The sequence below is a fragment of the Sprattus sprattus genome (genome assembly GCF_963457725.1).
Source record: "Sprattus sprattus genome assembly, chromosome: 2".
NCBI classification, from domain to species: domain Eukaryota; kingdom Metazoa; phylum Chordata; class Actinopteri; order Clupeiformes; family Clupeidae; genus Sprattus; species Sprattus sprattus.
In genome coordinates this window covers 43,300,850-43,315,483 of record NC_137921.1, presented here as the reverse complement: position 1 = coordinate 43,315,483, position 14,634 = coordinate 43,300,850, and the positions used below count along the sequence as shown (strand labels likewise).

At 44.2% G+C, this 14,634-nt stretch overlaps 1 protein-coding gene across 1 annotated transcript in view; it reads right to left on the bottom strand.

Moving 5' to 3' along the window:
- The window catches only part of tsc22d2 (TSC22 domain family 2), a 43,044-nt gene extending 38,981 nt beyond the window's left edge, over positions 1-4,063 (bottom strand). Inside the window, exon 1 of the mRNA XM_080832499.1 lies at positions 1,941-4,063. Within this exon, the coding sequence (XP_080688625.1) occupies positions 1,941-3,451 (1,511 nt within the window). The 5' untranslated portion in view covers positions 3,452-4,063. The remainder of the gene's footprint in view (positions 1-1,940) is intronic.
- Positions 4,064-14,634: the final 10,571 nt, after the last annotated feature.

Here is a 14,634-nt window from a genome sequence, read left to right as displayed (position 1 = left end):
TTATCCTCGTGCTGTATAGTCTCTAGGCTTTTCACGTTTTTTCAGTTGTGTAAATAAAGCGCTAAAGCGCCACCCACAGGTGTGAGGTATGTACTACAGCCCTTTAAACACAATCGGGTGGCTCCGTTTTTACGCAAATCTCTTGTTGCCAGCCTCCGTATTTACGAAATTAAAAGATTCGATTGGTGTGAAAAGTAAATCCGATTCGGAGGCCCTAGACTTCGTGTGCATATGACCTTACTTCCATCATCCTCTACTACTTGCATTTTCTGACCACTTTCTCACTCTACCACTTTCTCCCTCCTTTCTTCCTCTCCCTTTCCCATTCTGTGTTCTCCTTATACCTCTCACATCCCCCAACCCCCTTGACACCCATCTTTTGTTCCTACTCGTCATGCTGCCTAGACTAATGCATGCCAAAACCAAATAACAAGCTTGGCAAACATTTGGAGGCCGTGTTTGGTGCAATCTGTCTTTCATAATAGTGAGCATCGTGAGTCTCCCATCTCTGGTTGCAGCAGAGGAGGGGGTAGAGTGTTGAAAGGGTAGAAGGGGGCTTGGAGGCTTTCCATGTTACTGACCGAGTGCTAGGGACCACACATGACTTAACCAAAAAAAGCCACCAAATACTCCTCCTTTACAAACATTAATGAGGACAACTGCCTTCTGACACTATGGAAGTTGCGTGTGTGGGGGAAAGAGTGTGTCCATTCATAAGACACCAAACCGAATGTGAGCCTCTTCAGTGGATCTCTATGGACATAACACAGACTTTAAACACACACACACAAACACACACACACACTTTTGGAAACTATCAATCTGTTGTAGGCAAGTCCCAAATTTCAACACAAAGTCATCTGTTAATCAGCACAGGGACAGATCTGAGGGTGTGACTAGGCAGCCAGTCTGGTGACACGCTGTTCTGTGGGGCCGGCCACTGAAATCACGTCACTCAACCACATGTGTGACTGATTAGGACACGGGCACGAATTGTTCCACAGGGGTCTACATACACACAAACACACACACACACACACACACACACACACACACACACACACACACACACACACACACAAACAACCCATTTCCATCGAGTCAACAACCTCTGGTACAAGAGGAATATGCCTGAATAAACAATGATTGGAGGGTTCTGAAGTTGCAGGAGAACAATTCAGTTAAACTTCACATAACCCCCAAACACCCCAACACGTACACATACAGACATGCGCTCAACATCCTCTCCCCAGACCGTCTCCCCGAGGCCTTCTCCATTCCAATCCCACACACTGACCAAGAAAAACTCTGACAGCATGCATGAATGTAGTTTTGAGACTCAAGGATTGTGAAAGATGCATAAACAAAAACAGTACTCCAAATGGCCAGACCTCTTATTCAGTTCTACCATTACCCAAAACAAGCATTCCACACCACCATCACACACATACGTTCCTTGCTACATGTTACGGAAATACACGTCAAGATAAAAGCTGCCTCTCACTGTCAAGTCATAGAAAATGCTTTGATCTGACAGGTATGAGATGGCACACGCACAGAAATCCAGCATTGTGAAACTGTGGTGACTAATCATCATAATCATGTAAGCCTGTCTCATGACTGCAAGCCTGACATTGCTTGGCTGTAAAACAAATTCAGATGTGGCAGTGTGGTCTTAACCATACATTTCTGGCTTTATTTCCTCCACTCCTTAAGTGATACCTTATCCTCCCACTTCTACTTACACACCGTGCACAAAACAGAAATGCACAGTTTCACAAATCAACACAAACCTATCCTCTGTGCCAAAGCAGAGTGAGCAAAAACACACACACACACACACACACACACACACACACACACACACACACACACACACACACACACACACACACAAAGATAATCAGACATCATTCCCACAGTTTCATTAACCGTCTTACCTGTCCTCATCCCCATCAAAGGGAATGGGGATTCCAAACAAACTGTTGACAGCTGGTCCTCCTAGCATCAGGCTGTCTGGAATGACTGACTTTCCCAGCATGCCGGAAGGCTGAGGTAGGGCATCGGACTTCCTGCGGGTCTCATCACTCTGTGGGGCCCCTGACCGTGAGGTCTGGGGCTGGCTCTGGATCGACCCCCCACCAGCCAGGGCCTGACTTGGCATGGTCTGGGGGGCACTGGGGTTGCCAGATAGGATGCCAAGGATCACTGCTGTAGGGGCTGCCTGTCCACTGGGATGAGCTGGCTGCTGCGGATGCACACCACCTGCAGCCCCCCCACCGCCTGCTGATTGCTGAAGCGGGAGACCCTGAGCTGATGCTGGCTGTCCACTGGAAAGAGACCCTCCAGCAGGTCCTGCCGCATCTCCAATATGGGTCACTAGCCCCACCATATGGACAGGGACACCACCTTGAGTCATGACTGGGGAGGGACCCTGGCTCAGGGGGGCTCCCACAGGGAGCGAGGCCACAGGAAGAGTGTGTGTGGAGGTGCCTGGAGGCTGGGGTGCCACAGTCGGCTGTTGCTGTTGCTGTCTGTAGTCCGGCTGGGTGGGAGGCATCACTGATGAGAGGTTATGGCTGGGGGGGTGCTGCTGCTGCTGGGGGGAGTAAGGAAACTGTTGAGGCTGAGTGGAAGGGGGCATGCCAGGGGAAGTGGCAAGACCATTATGTCCTGGGGCAGTGAGGCTTTGAGAAGCCCCTCCGAAAGTCTGATGCGAGACCCCATGACTCTGTGCCTGCATCTCACACTGGGGTGCAGACACGTAGCCGCTCTCCGACACAGGCTCTGAATGGGTTGCCACTGAACCACCTGTGTCCCTGTCAACACTGTGATCTAGGGTGAACACATGCTTACTGCCATCCATAGTCCTACTGGCTGAATAACTTTCACTATCTTTGTCATAGAACTCTGTGCACATCCATCTGCCCCGTTTGAAAGGCTCTCCTGTACCATGATCAAGTTTAATGACCCTGAAACGTGAACTGCAGCTAGTTGTTGTTGAACTAGAGGCAGCAGGGGCGACCTGTGGAGTAGTGTATGACTGACTGGCAAACGCTGTTGTTGACTGCTGGGTGGACGCCGCGTTCCCTCCTACAACATGCGCGTTGGTATGAACAGCGCCAGTGTTTCGATAAGCAAACCCACCGTTAGGTGGACCTGACACTGCCGCTATATGCACATCCTGAGGTATATGACACTTCAAGGCAGAGGTTGCTTCTGTCTCTGACACGTTGTTAAGAGTTTCCTCTGATGAACTAATATCACACACCTCCGGGTCGTAGTCGGCCCTGGACACGTCAAAGATTTCCGATGACACGTCTTCGGTTCTTGATTCGTCTGGGTCGTCCAGACTCTCGGTGTCGTCAGTGTTGCTGCTAGCCGCCACTTGAGCCTGTGTCACACTTGTTATCTGAAAACAGCTTTTCTTCTTTGCCGGCATTTTCGACATTTTGTACACTAATGTGTGCTCCACTCTCCGTCAGTAAGAAGAAAGTGTGTCGAGGTTTGAGTCTTAACTCAGTAACACAATGTCGAGATATGTCAAATAGCTAGCTGGTTAGCTTAGCTAGCAAACTCAGTAACAAGTTCACTGTTGGTAACTGATAGAGTGACGATTGCAGGTCATCTTCATGGCTCTCCACTCCTGTTGCATTATAATGACAAAAAAGAAATGCTCGAAAGTTTTAAACCAGCTTCCCCGTTACCCACACTAATACCAACTTCACCAATATCACAGACTCAGTGCAAGCGGTCTGTAAGAGTCGGCCCGTTCCGTAAAGTCGCTAACGTTGGTGTCCCGGCTCCGGAGTTGCCAGAAGGCCGCTGTCGCAGATACAGCTAACGAGCTGCCAGCGATACTACGGTCTGAGGCGGGCCCGTTTGTCACCACAATCCTCTTCAAAAGCACTTTCCTACTTGGGAACTAGAATGTAAGACATCGTGGGGATAAGTTAATCTCCATCCTAGTGTCTTGACGAGAAAATGCCAACTTAAGACGCCGATATCTACCGGAAAGGAAGTAAATTTAGCCTCCCCGTAGCACAGCCCGTCCCATCTACAGGCTGCTGTTGCTGAATTTCACAAGCTAACGGCGTTCCTCTTCCTCTCACTCGACAAGATGGCTAGAAAAACGCAAAGCACCTTGGGAGCGGGCCATACGTAGTAGGCTAATGAAGAATACGCAATCATACGCCGCATAGTAGTGCGTTAAAATGACCGCCCCATAAAGTGAGAGAAAAGGCAAGAATGAAGTGAAACAAGAAAATACAATCATACAAAAACATAAAATCATCTATACGTGTAATTTAACCCTGTAATGACTGACACACTATTGTTAGACAGAGTGTTTATTGGACCTTTTGACACCCCCCCCCCCCCCAAACGAAATAGCTATATTTTATGGATTAGTTATATTTATATAGCCTAAGATGTTTTATCTGGTGTCATATCTGATACATCGGGCCTTTGTGGAAATGTATTGATCACCATACACCATTTTTCTAAAGTATTGTTCATTGCATCTGGAACCATTTGGAATATGTTATGGGAGTTGGTTCTTTTAGTTATTCATTTATTTAAATAGGAACATTTTTAAAACCAGCAAGACATAAACACAAAAGACACACACACAAAACATAATAACGATATTTAAAAATATAAAATGGCTAAGCCATGTTTAATTTTTCTGTGAAGACACAATAAATACTAATTTTAATGTGCACTTACTTACCTTTGTGACATCTTAAGGATGATTTGTAGAGTTTTCATTTTTTTTTTAAATGCAAAATTCCATTAAGATTGGCCATTCACATGTACAAGCATGTATTAGCTGCTGAATTTGGATTGGCCATAAGTAACCCTTTTTTTGGAGCAACCCAAGTGGATTAAGCCGTTCTTGAGTTATTTAAAAATGTGAGTTGCAGCGCCCCCTATGGATATTTTTTTTTTTGTTTTTTTTTTTTTTAAATTGGTGCATCCAAAAGTTGTGGTAGCAATGCTGCATGTAGCCCATTTCCCATTTAACCTAGGTTCAAGGGTTTGTTCATATTTGGGTGTTTTTTCAGGGTATTTTTATTTCCTTGCATCTCGGTGGTGGCAAAGTGTCACGACTAGGGCATGATGGCTGTGATTATACAAGGGAAAAGGATAATCAGACTAATTTCGTGGAATATAAATGGGACACAGAATGCCGCTAAGTTGAAAAACTGTTTGCTATATCTTAAATCAAGATAGGCAGATGTTGCGTTTTTATAAGAGACTCGTATAAAAAAAACTCCATGAAACTTACATGTTTTTCATAGCTTGTTTGATGCAAAAGGGTGTTCCAATTCTGGTGCACAAGAAATTGACTTCTGTTTTGAAGAACATAAAGATGAGGACGTGAGGGTTGTCTGCATTGAAGCCCTAATTAACAGAAGGAGAACCAACCTATGTAATATGCCCCTAATGAGGATGATGAAGATTTCAATAGACTTCTTGGGACCTTCAAGAATGGGTGTGAACTTCAATCAGTCCCCAGACCCTGTATTGAATCAATCTACCATTGAAGTTAATGAACAAAACTGATAGCAAATAAATTGATTAGGAAGCTACAGAAGCAAACTACCAATTACTTTACAGTGGAAGTGAAACTACAGCAAAGCTCCCCTTGAGATGGATCTTGTTAACTAAAGCTACCTAGAAGCAGCCGTTCAAACTACTTTGTAAAAAAAAATATCAAAAAGCCAATATATATGTGGCACCAAATTATAATAGAAAAAGGTGATATGTTTTTTACAGGTCATGCATATACTTAAAATTAAAAATGTTGTATACAATGTCCATCAGTCAGACCCCTGCCTTCCAGAAGCTAGAGTCCAGGTGGGGATATGGCACCAAGCAATATTACTCAGTTACCCAGATCAATTAATATCATTTCTTTACCATTTGTCAATTAATAGCAAAAATCTATTTTGCACAAGCACTTCACAAAGATCAAGTGTATGCAGGTTGACGAATGCATTGCCTGGACATGCCTTCACAGTGGTCAGGATGAAAAGGGAGCGGGGGACGGGTGATGGTCAAATGGGGTCAAATCATAGTAGATAGTAAAAAAAAAAAAAAAAGATAATTCCTTTCCTTTTGAGGTCTAAAATTGTTAGTAGTTTCAGTAGTTACTTTCACACGAATGGCAAAAAGGTTATTTAACTACTTGAATCACTATGCAAATATGAATGTAGTGGAATTACCAGCAAGCTACTGGTGGATGCATTCCTAAGGCGAAATGAATGAGATTCTCCCTAAAGATGTTTTTAGAAAATATCTCGCTCCACATCGAAGTTCAATGGTTTGAGATAAACTTCTCAAATTCTGGATATCACAGTTTATTTTCAGCCACAATTTGAATTGATAATTTTGACAGCAAAATGCATCCTTTGTGATGAGAACCATTATAAGCCAGGCCATATGGAGTGGTGCAGCTACTCACAGGTGGCGTCAGGCCTAACATAACGACAGGACCTCCGTAGTGCTGCACCATAAGAGCCCCTTTTATTATTTATGCATTTATCCATTTATCCATTGTCTTGTATAAGACCACAAAAGTAATGTTTCGGGTCAAAAGCAGAGGACTATGGCATTCTTGTCTCAAACCCATGTCAGGCTAAAACATTACTTGGCTATCATTGAAATCATACAATGACACAATATAGCATTGTATTATTTTTACAGGGTAATGTCAATTTAGTTCAGGGCATGAGGACAAAGTGAGGCTTCTTTCAGAGATTCAGAGAGGCAGTATGACCACCGTAAGCTCGCACTGGAGGGCAAGCCATGTTTAATAAAACATACTTTTGGCAGTCTGCATTTGAAGGGGGAGATGAGGAAAACAGTGTTTAAGAGCCAAGTTTTTCAACCCCAAGTGTTAATGTAGTCACTGGGGCTGCTTTAAACCAGAATATTCTGAATGTTCTGAATTTTCCTATTTCAGGATACTCATAAGTCATTCCAGATGCCAGGTTCCGTAAGAAAAGAAAAGTAAGAAAAGTAAGAATTAAAGACTGTCTGCTCTTTGACAAAAAAAATATTTTATAGGACAGGAGCTGTTTGTGTTTGCTTAATTAAGCATTGGAGCTTGTTGAAGGTGTGTATTCCTCTTTTTCTCAACACAAAGCAAACCCCTTTGTAAAGCACAGGCCTCTGTATATAATGTATAGTTGATTAAAAATGACAGTGATTCAGTCACCTGGGGACTGTGCGGATGTTAATGGTTATTCTCTGCATTCTCTGCAGCATATAAGCTTCAATAGCAAAGGCTCATATGTAGGGATGGGTATCGTTTGGCTTTTTTCCGATACCGGTACATAACCGATACTTTTAAAACGATACCGGTGCCTAAACGGTGCCAGAACCGATACTTTTTTTTTTTTTTAATTAAAGACATTAAAGGCTTATTTATTGCCAAGGCAAATAGTTTTCTTCAAATTTAACAATATATTCACTGTTTAAGGTATACTATAAATAAAAATAAAATACAAAACACTTGGCTTCAAACCTTTTAACTTCAAACTATGAACAATATATTAACTTATAACAACTGTTTACAGTGTACTTAAATAAATATAAATAAATACATAACACACTCTGTACACACACTTCAAACTTCAGTAATTCTTTTGCAGAAATATGAGCATGTTTGCCTTCAGAGTAAAAAAAAATATTATTTAGTTTGCATTTATTTAAACCCACTGGTTTCGTGAATGTGTACTGCCCTATAAGAGTTTAGCTTCAGGGCCTCTTGAGTTCTCTACCCCATTTACATGCTGCACGTCGCGTTGTTTGAATCTTTTTGTGCGAAATACAGCCACACTTTTGATCGTTTACCTTACCTACATTAGACTGTTGCAATGTTATTGTAGCGTCCGAGCTAGGGCTCTCTTAAGAACTCACATTGAGAAGGAATATCTTTGGATGAGACGGTAGCCACAGAGCCACCAACGCCCCCCCCCCAAAAAAACACGCACATTAACACTCACGCGCAGATAATGGGTTACAGCCAAAACGTATTGCCCTTATAATTTAAGTTAATTCTCCTTCTGCATATTGTTTTAGTACTTTTTCACTGTCGATTTCCAAATCTGTGTGAATATTCATGAGAGCAAGTCCGGTCAGTCATCGTACTTCTATATGTCTTAAGATTGTACTGAATGACCGCTCAGCAGAAGTTGTTTAAACGGTCATTGTCAACAAGACGCAATGAATGTTTGGGTAGAAATTTGCCGAACTTTGCTTGACAAAGCTCACTGCGATTAGGCTGTAACTCATTTAGCTGTTTCCACAGCTCCAGCTCTGCATACTCAACGGCCATTAGTTGTCCGTACTCCGATTTTATTTCCTGCCATACATTGTCGGATAAGGACGAGGGGCGTAAGATACTGAAGCAAACCCTGAATATGCTGATCATAAAGTCAAATGACTACCGCAATTTTTGCGCGCCCCTCTGTCTGCAGTTTCCCTATTGTAATATGCGTTCATAATATTGAATTACAGTGGCAATGCATGCGTCGTGCTGGGAACAGCGTGTGCCAGAAAACTTTTGTAAGCGTTTGTTTGTGCTTTAATCACTATTCGTTTGTTTGTGCCTTGTGCACTGGCCAGGCTCAGCGCATGATTTCAGACTCTCTCTCTTTTTCTTCTTCTCGCGTAGCAGAAGGTACGCACAGTGCGTACAGCCGTACGGCTGCAGGCGCCACTGGCTCTCCGTTTAATAAAGCATATCCAACTTCTGCTTAGAACAACCACACTTATCTTTAAACCGAAACCACACGCAAGTCAGCCCATTACCATGGCAACTCCTCAACACAAATCCCGTTTCCACTAGTCCCATATGGAATGCTACATTATCACCAATGAGCGTGAACACAGGCGAGAGTCTACATTGGGAGATGGAGCAGTTTTATATGTGCCACCACGAAATCTGTTAGCAACACAAAAAAGTATACAGATCGTACTCAGAACGATCTACGCCACTAACGTTACTTCTCGTTAGCTATCGCTAGTTTTGTTAAATTACAAAAATTAAAAAAAAAAAAAAAAAAAAATCTGCTCAGGCACCGAAAGGAAGCACCGAAATCTGCGTTGCATTTCGGTCCGGGTAGGTATCGGTTGTATGGAACCGGTGCCGTATTGGTACCGGTTCTCGGTACCCAACCCTACTCATATGTGCATACTGGGGTGTGCTGAAGCACAGATTTCAAATGTTGGTATATATTTATCACAGAGTAACAGTGTGTAACAGTTTCGTTTTCAAATGCATTTTGTTTAAAAAAAAAAGTGTGTTAAATGCAGTGTACACACTGTTGGGATACCACTTTTAATGCCGCATAATGGTAAAAATTGAAGAGAACGCTACATTTTTTTGTGTCAGTTTACAGCATAAAAAGTAAAGTTGTTTTCAATCAGTTGTTCTCTACAGGGGGATTCTTCTTGTAATATGTCGGCAGAAGTTGTTCTTGGATGTTTTTAAGAGGTCCGGTGGAAAAAGCTTGACTAAATGCATTTGATTTCAGAGTGTGTACAGATGGAGTCGCAATGATGACAGGCAGACAGGTTATTGACTGGAATATTTTTTTGGACACATGAGGGCCTTGGGAACAAAAAGGTTAAGAATCCCCATTTTAAATTATTATGATCTTCGCTCTGTGGTTCTAACAGCCACTAAATTTGATCTGTAAACACCCAATCAGTAAAGGAAAAAGGCAGACAACAACATTTTTCTCCTTTGCTGCAGAATGATTTCACCCGCTGGCCTGAGACAAAACCCTGATCAGTGAGAATTCACTTATTGTGTAGCAACGTTTGTCACGCTACTAGTTCCGGGATTTTCCTAAAGAAAATGTTGTTTATTCCCCTTACAAATGTTCTGGTTAGACAACATCATGGAAAAACAAAAGTACATGTCTTGTCAGGATCCTGCTTTGTTCGTTTTGTGTTTGTCTATTTTGTCATGTGCTTCTTTTGTGTGCTTTTTTTTGCCATGTGTTTCCCTGTGTTCCCTTCCACAACGTCCTGGTGTTTTCCATCACCTACCACACCTGCCTCGTTAATCACCCAGTTTGTTTCCCTGATTGGTTCCTCCTGTGTCTTGTTAATTCCCCTTGTGTTTAGTTTACCTGTGTCTGGTTGTCTAGTTCCCCCTCTGTTATTTAAGTTTAGTCTGTCATGTGTCGGTTTCGTAACTTGAATGTTAGTCTTCAGTCCTGTTAAGTTAGTATGGTGAGAGACTCTTTCTAGTGCTTTTGGAATCCAATTTTTGCCCAGATCTTCTGTGTTTTTGAGAATAAATCCTTAGTTTGTCTATACCTCTGGTCTGCGATTGGGTCCTTTCCCAGCCGAGGCCTAACAGTACGAACCGACCAAGATGGACCCAGCAGACCCGAACCTGGTGAAAGTCAGACCAATACAATTGGACCTAAATTGAACGGCTTTGGATTTTGAGGCTAATAAATCTGCTCCCGTGGGAGATGTTTTTAAATGGTGATACAGCAAGTGGGGAGGACTGGGTCACCGATGACGAGTTCTCAGAGGGTGAGTGGTCTGAGAGCGAAGTTACTGAGCCCGAACTCGGACCCAGCCAAGACGCTCTGTTTGAGGGTAGACGGTTGACTATATGGCCTACGCCGTTCAGAACACCACCTCAGGTCTCGTCCCCTCCAGTTTCAGCACCCCAGTATGATATCGAGGAGGATGATATCAGTGAGTGGATTGATGGGGGTTTTATCTTGGGGGATCGGTTCTTTGAGAAGTCAGTCTATGAAAATGACTGGGAAGACTATGACCTCGAGGATGAGGAGGCTTCAGATGAGGAGGAAGAAATGGACACAACTCAGCCACTGCCTCTGCTGTTCCTGCAGCAGCCGCTGTCGCCAGTGTTGCTCCAGCACCTCCTACGTCTCCCTCTCCAGCACCTCCTGCACCTCCAACACCAGTGCCAGAACCTCGCCGTGCTCCAGATGCTGCAGTTCCAGATGCACCCAGCCTAGATGCAGCAGTCCTGGATGCCCCCAGTCCCAGTGCACCAGGCAGCTTGGATGCCGACATCCCAGAAGACGCCCGTCCCAGTGCACCAGGCAGCCCGGATGCCGCAGTTCCAGATGCAGCCTGCCTGGATGGTGCCATCCCAAGTGAACCAGTCAGACCAGATGCTGATGGCCCAGATGCCGTAAGCCCGAGTGAACCAGGCAGCCCGGAGGCCACCAGTCCGGATGCCACAGTCCTAGATGCTGCCAGCCCAGAGGCCGCCAGCCTGGATGCCCCAGTTCCAGAGGCCGAATCCCTGAGTAAGCTGAGTAAGCCAGGCAGCCCAGAGGCCGACAGCCCGGACGAGCAAGGCAGCCCGGACGAGCAAGGCAGCCCGGACAAGCAAGTCAGCCGGAAGCCACCAGTCCGGATGCCGCAGTCCTAGATGCTGCCAGCCCAGAGGCCGCCAGCCCAGAGGCCGCAGCCACCGCTGCCGACCCAGACCCTGCGGCCAATGTGCTGACCCAGACCCTCCAGCATCTGTCCCCAAAGCAGGCCCAGCAGCACCCTCTGCCAACACCAGCCCAGCAGCACCCCCTGATGACCCTGCAGATGGCGTTGCTGCTGATGACTCGTCGTCCCAGGCGCCCCTGTCCCTGTCCCGAGCGTCCCAGGATTTCCTGTCCCGGTTGTTTCTGTCCCAGGTGCAACAGTCCCAGTCCCCGGTGCCTCCAGCCCTAATGAACCAGTGAGTCCAGGTGCCACGATTACTCCAGTCACCGGCCATGTAACCCCAGTCACCGCTCGTGCCGTAACCAAGGCATCGCTCCCTGACATCTCCTAGGTCCTGGTCGAGGTCGTGATCTCCTCGCCCCTCTAGGCTCTCAGTCGCCTGCCTCGTTCTGGGCGCCCACCCCGCCGGCCACCAGATACTCTGCCCCTGTTTGGCCGCCTGGCAAGCCACCAGATACTCTGACCCTGTTTGGCTGCCCACCCTGGCGGCCACCAGATACTCTGCCCCTGCTTGGCCATCGACCCGGTCGGCCACCAGACAGTCTGCCCCTGCTTGGCCGCCCACCCGGTCAGCCACCAGACTCTTCGACAGTCCACCCGGCTGGCCGCCTGTCCAGCCTGTCCAAACCTTGGTCAACCCATTATATCAATTGTTCTGTTTTCACAGTCTAATTGAAGTAAATCGTGGCACCTATCTAGAGGGTCCCCAAATGTCAACTACTAAATTGAATTTATATTAGAAGATTAAAGATTGGAATAGAAGTACCATGTTTATATGATTGTTTAACAAAGATACTTCTATCTCAATATATTTAACAATAATGAATCGTGTGAGTGAATAAAGAGTCTCTTAGAAAATGGTGTGAATGGAGTGTAAAAAAAGACAACAGATGGCTTAAAATGAATCACACAATGTTGGTTTGTGACAGACACTTTAATGGTTTTGGATCATTGCCAAGCCAGGAACTGGTTTGCTGCGTTGTCTGCCCATTATGTTGATTTATAGTCATGACTGTTTCGCAGTCACACAGATTTTACATGTATCTATACAGTTTATTTTTGTTTTACAAAGCTACCTCTAAAAGACCGAATACAACTTGTGAAGTCAGACACAGACCAACAGCCTATAAACCCAGAAGTACACAGAGACAAACACAGTGTCACAGAGATTTTTGTCCAGAAAAACTATCATCTTCTGACTGTATGTGGGAGTTCTGCCGCTTAAACAGAAACATTTAGAACCTTACTAAAGTTAATAAAACACATAATAAAGATGTCCTTTAGACTAACAATGTCACATGATTTCTCTGATTTATATCAATTAGTAAAATGACGTTTGGGTTTAGAAAGTTTAGAAAAGAGAGGAAGTAAAGTATGACAGGGGAGTGGAGTGGAGAATCAATTAGGCCAAGGTCGGAAGAGAGATGTAGCAAGAAGCTGACAAAGAACAACAAAGAAACAAAGAAACTGAAGAGAAAAGTTCAAATTGTATCCAGTTATATTCTCTGGTTTTCTGTTGATTTACCTTGGCAGGGCAGGCTGCTACATTTAGCTTTCTCTGGACTATAGACATATTGTTCTGTTTTGTTGAGTGAGGAATTTAACCCAAGAAGACAACAGTGCAAGGGACTGGTTTGGAGTTTCTTTTCAGGCACCTGTTATCGCTGTGGAATTCCGAACCGAGAGAGTCAAAAGAACGGTTGTTCCCCCGCTTAGACGACTCGGGGGCAACAGGGCACTGCTAGGTGTGGGTACCTCTGGTCGCAACAAGACCAATGACCCCTGTCGGTGTGTGCCTCCATGACACTTCCTAGTCAGTGTAGGCCATATGTCCAGTCACATCATAAATGAATTAAGGTTACTGACCATAATCAATTAATTAAAATTGGACACGATAGAATATAATAGAATAGAAAAGCCTTTATTGTCATTGTATTTGCATACAAATTTGAAATTTGTACATTCTTTTGGTGCGGCGAGTGACAACCTAAAACACAACAAGAACATATAAAACAGGAATAGCTTAAAAATAAATATATACATTAAGAGTTCAACAAAGTGTGGTGGAAGTTTAAAGTACTTCCCTGAGGAACAATATATACATCAACAGTACTTCCCAGGTAACAGTACTACTGGTTTTGATAGGAATCAAACCAAGGTCAACTGCTTTGATAAAATAAATCATAACCAAACGTTATGGTGTGGTATTACTCGGACCAAAGCAGGATGCTGTCTATCTTCCTAAAAGTTAGGGTCTCGACTGGTTTCTTATGAAGGTAGGAACCTTTGGTCTGTGTCTTGCTTACGGACTAGTGAGGGCAGAGTGCACGTACACTTATCGGCTTTACCAACAGAGGGTTAGGCAAAATATCAGTAAAGAGTGGCTCTCTTTAAATGAGTTGCTTGCATCAAACCTTCCCCAAATAATAAGTGCTCAATGGGGACATGGACCTTCAACCCAGCCATTCATAGGGGCATCACATGGTTGTTGACCTGTCAATCTTACAAGGCTTTTAGGGGCGTAGCCTAGGCAGAAGCATAAATAAGCCTTAACATCTCTGTAAAACCCCTGTGCATGCAGAACATGGCACAGTGGAATGTTTGAGGGAAGTTAGGTTAGATTTAAGAGCTGATTGCAAAATGCCTTCATCTTGGTTTAAGTGTATTGGTCTAGCTCATTATTAGCAGATTCCAAGACCAGGTTGTACTTTGCTTGTTTGGTTTTTGGACCACATCGTGCTCCTTTTTACCCTCTCCAAAAATGAACGTCAGGCCACAAACTGAGCTATATTAACCTGGCTTTTGAACTTGAGTACTCTAGAAGCTGAAAAAGTTGTACAGCTGCAACTGCAAGACTAAGTTGTAGCTGTTAATGTCTGTGTGACCTATTTATATTTGATATTATATTGTAACTAATCCCAGTACGATAGACTATTGTTTCAGTATGCACTGTGTTGGGCCTGTCACAACCAGTGTGGCTTTTATGTTTAATTAGCTGGCTATGTTTATTTATGCTGGTGTGGTAAAAGATTAAAAAATATATATATATATATATATTTTCCAGCATTTGAGAGCCTTAAATTCCCCAACCTTCTCAGCGTGGTTGAGGCAACTCACAAGCAC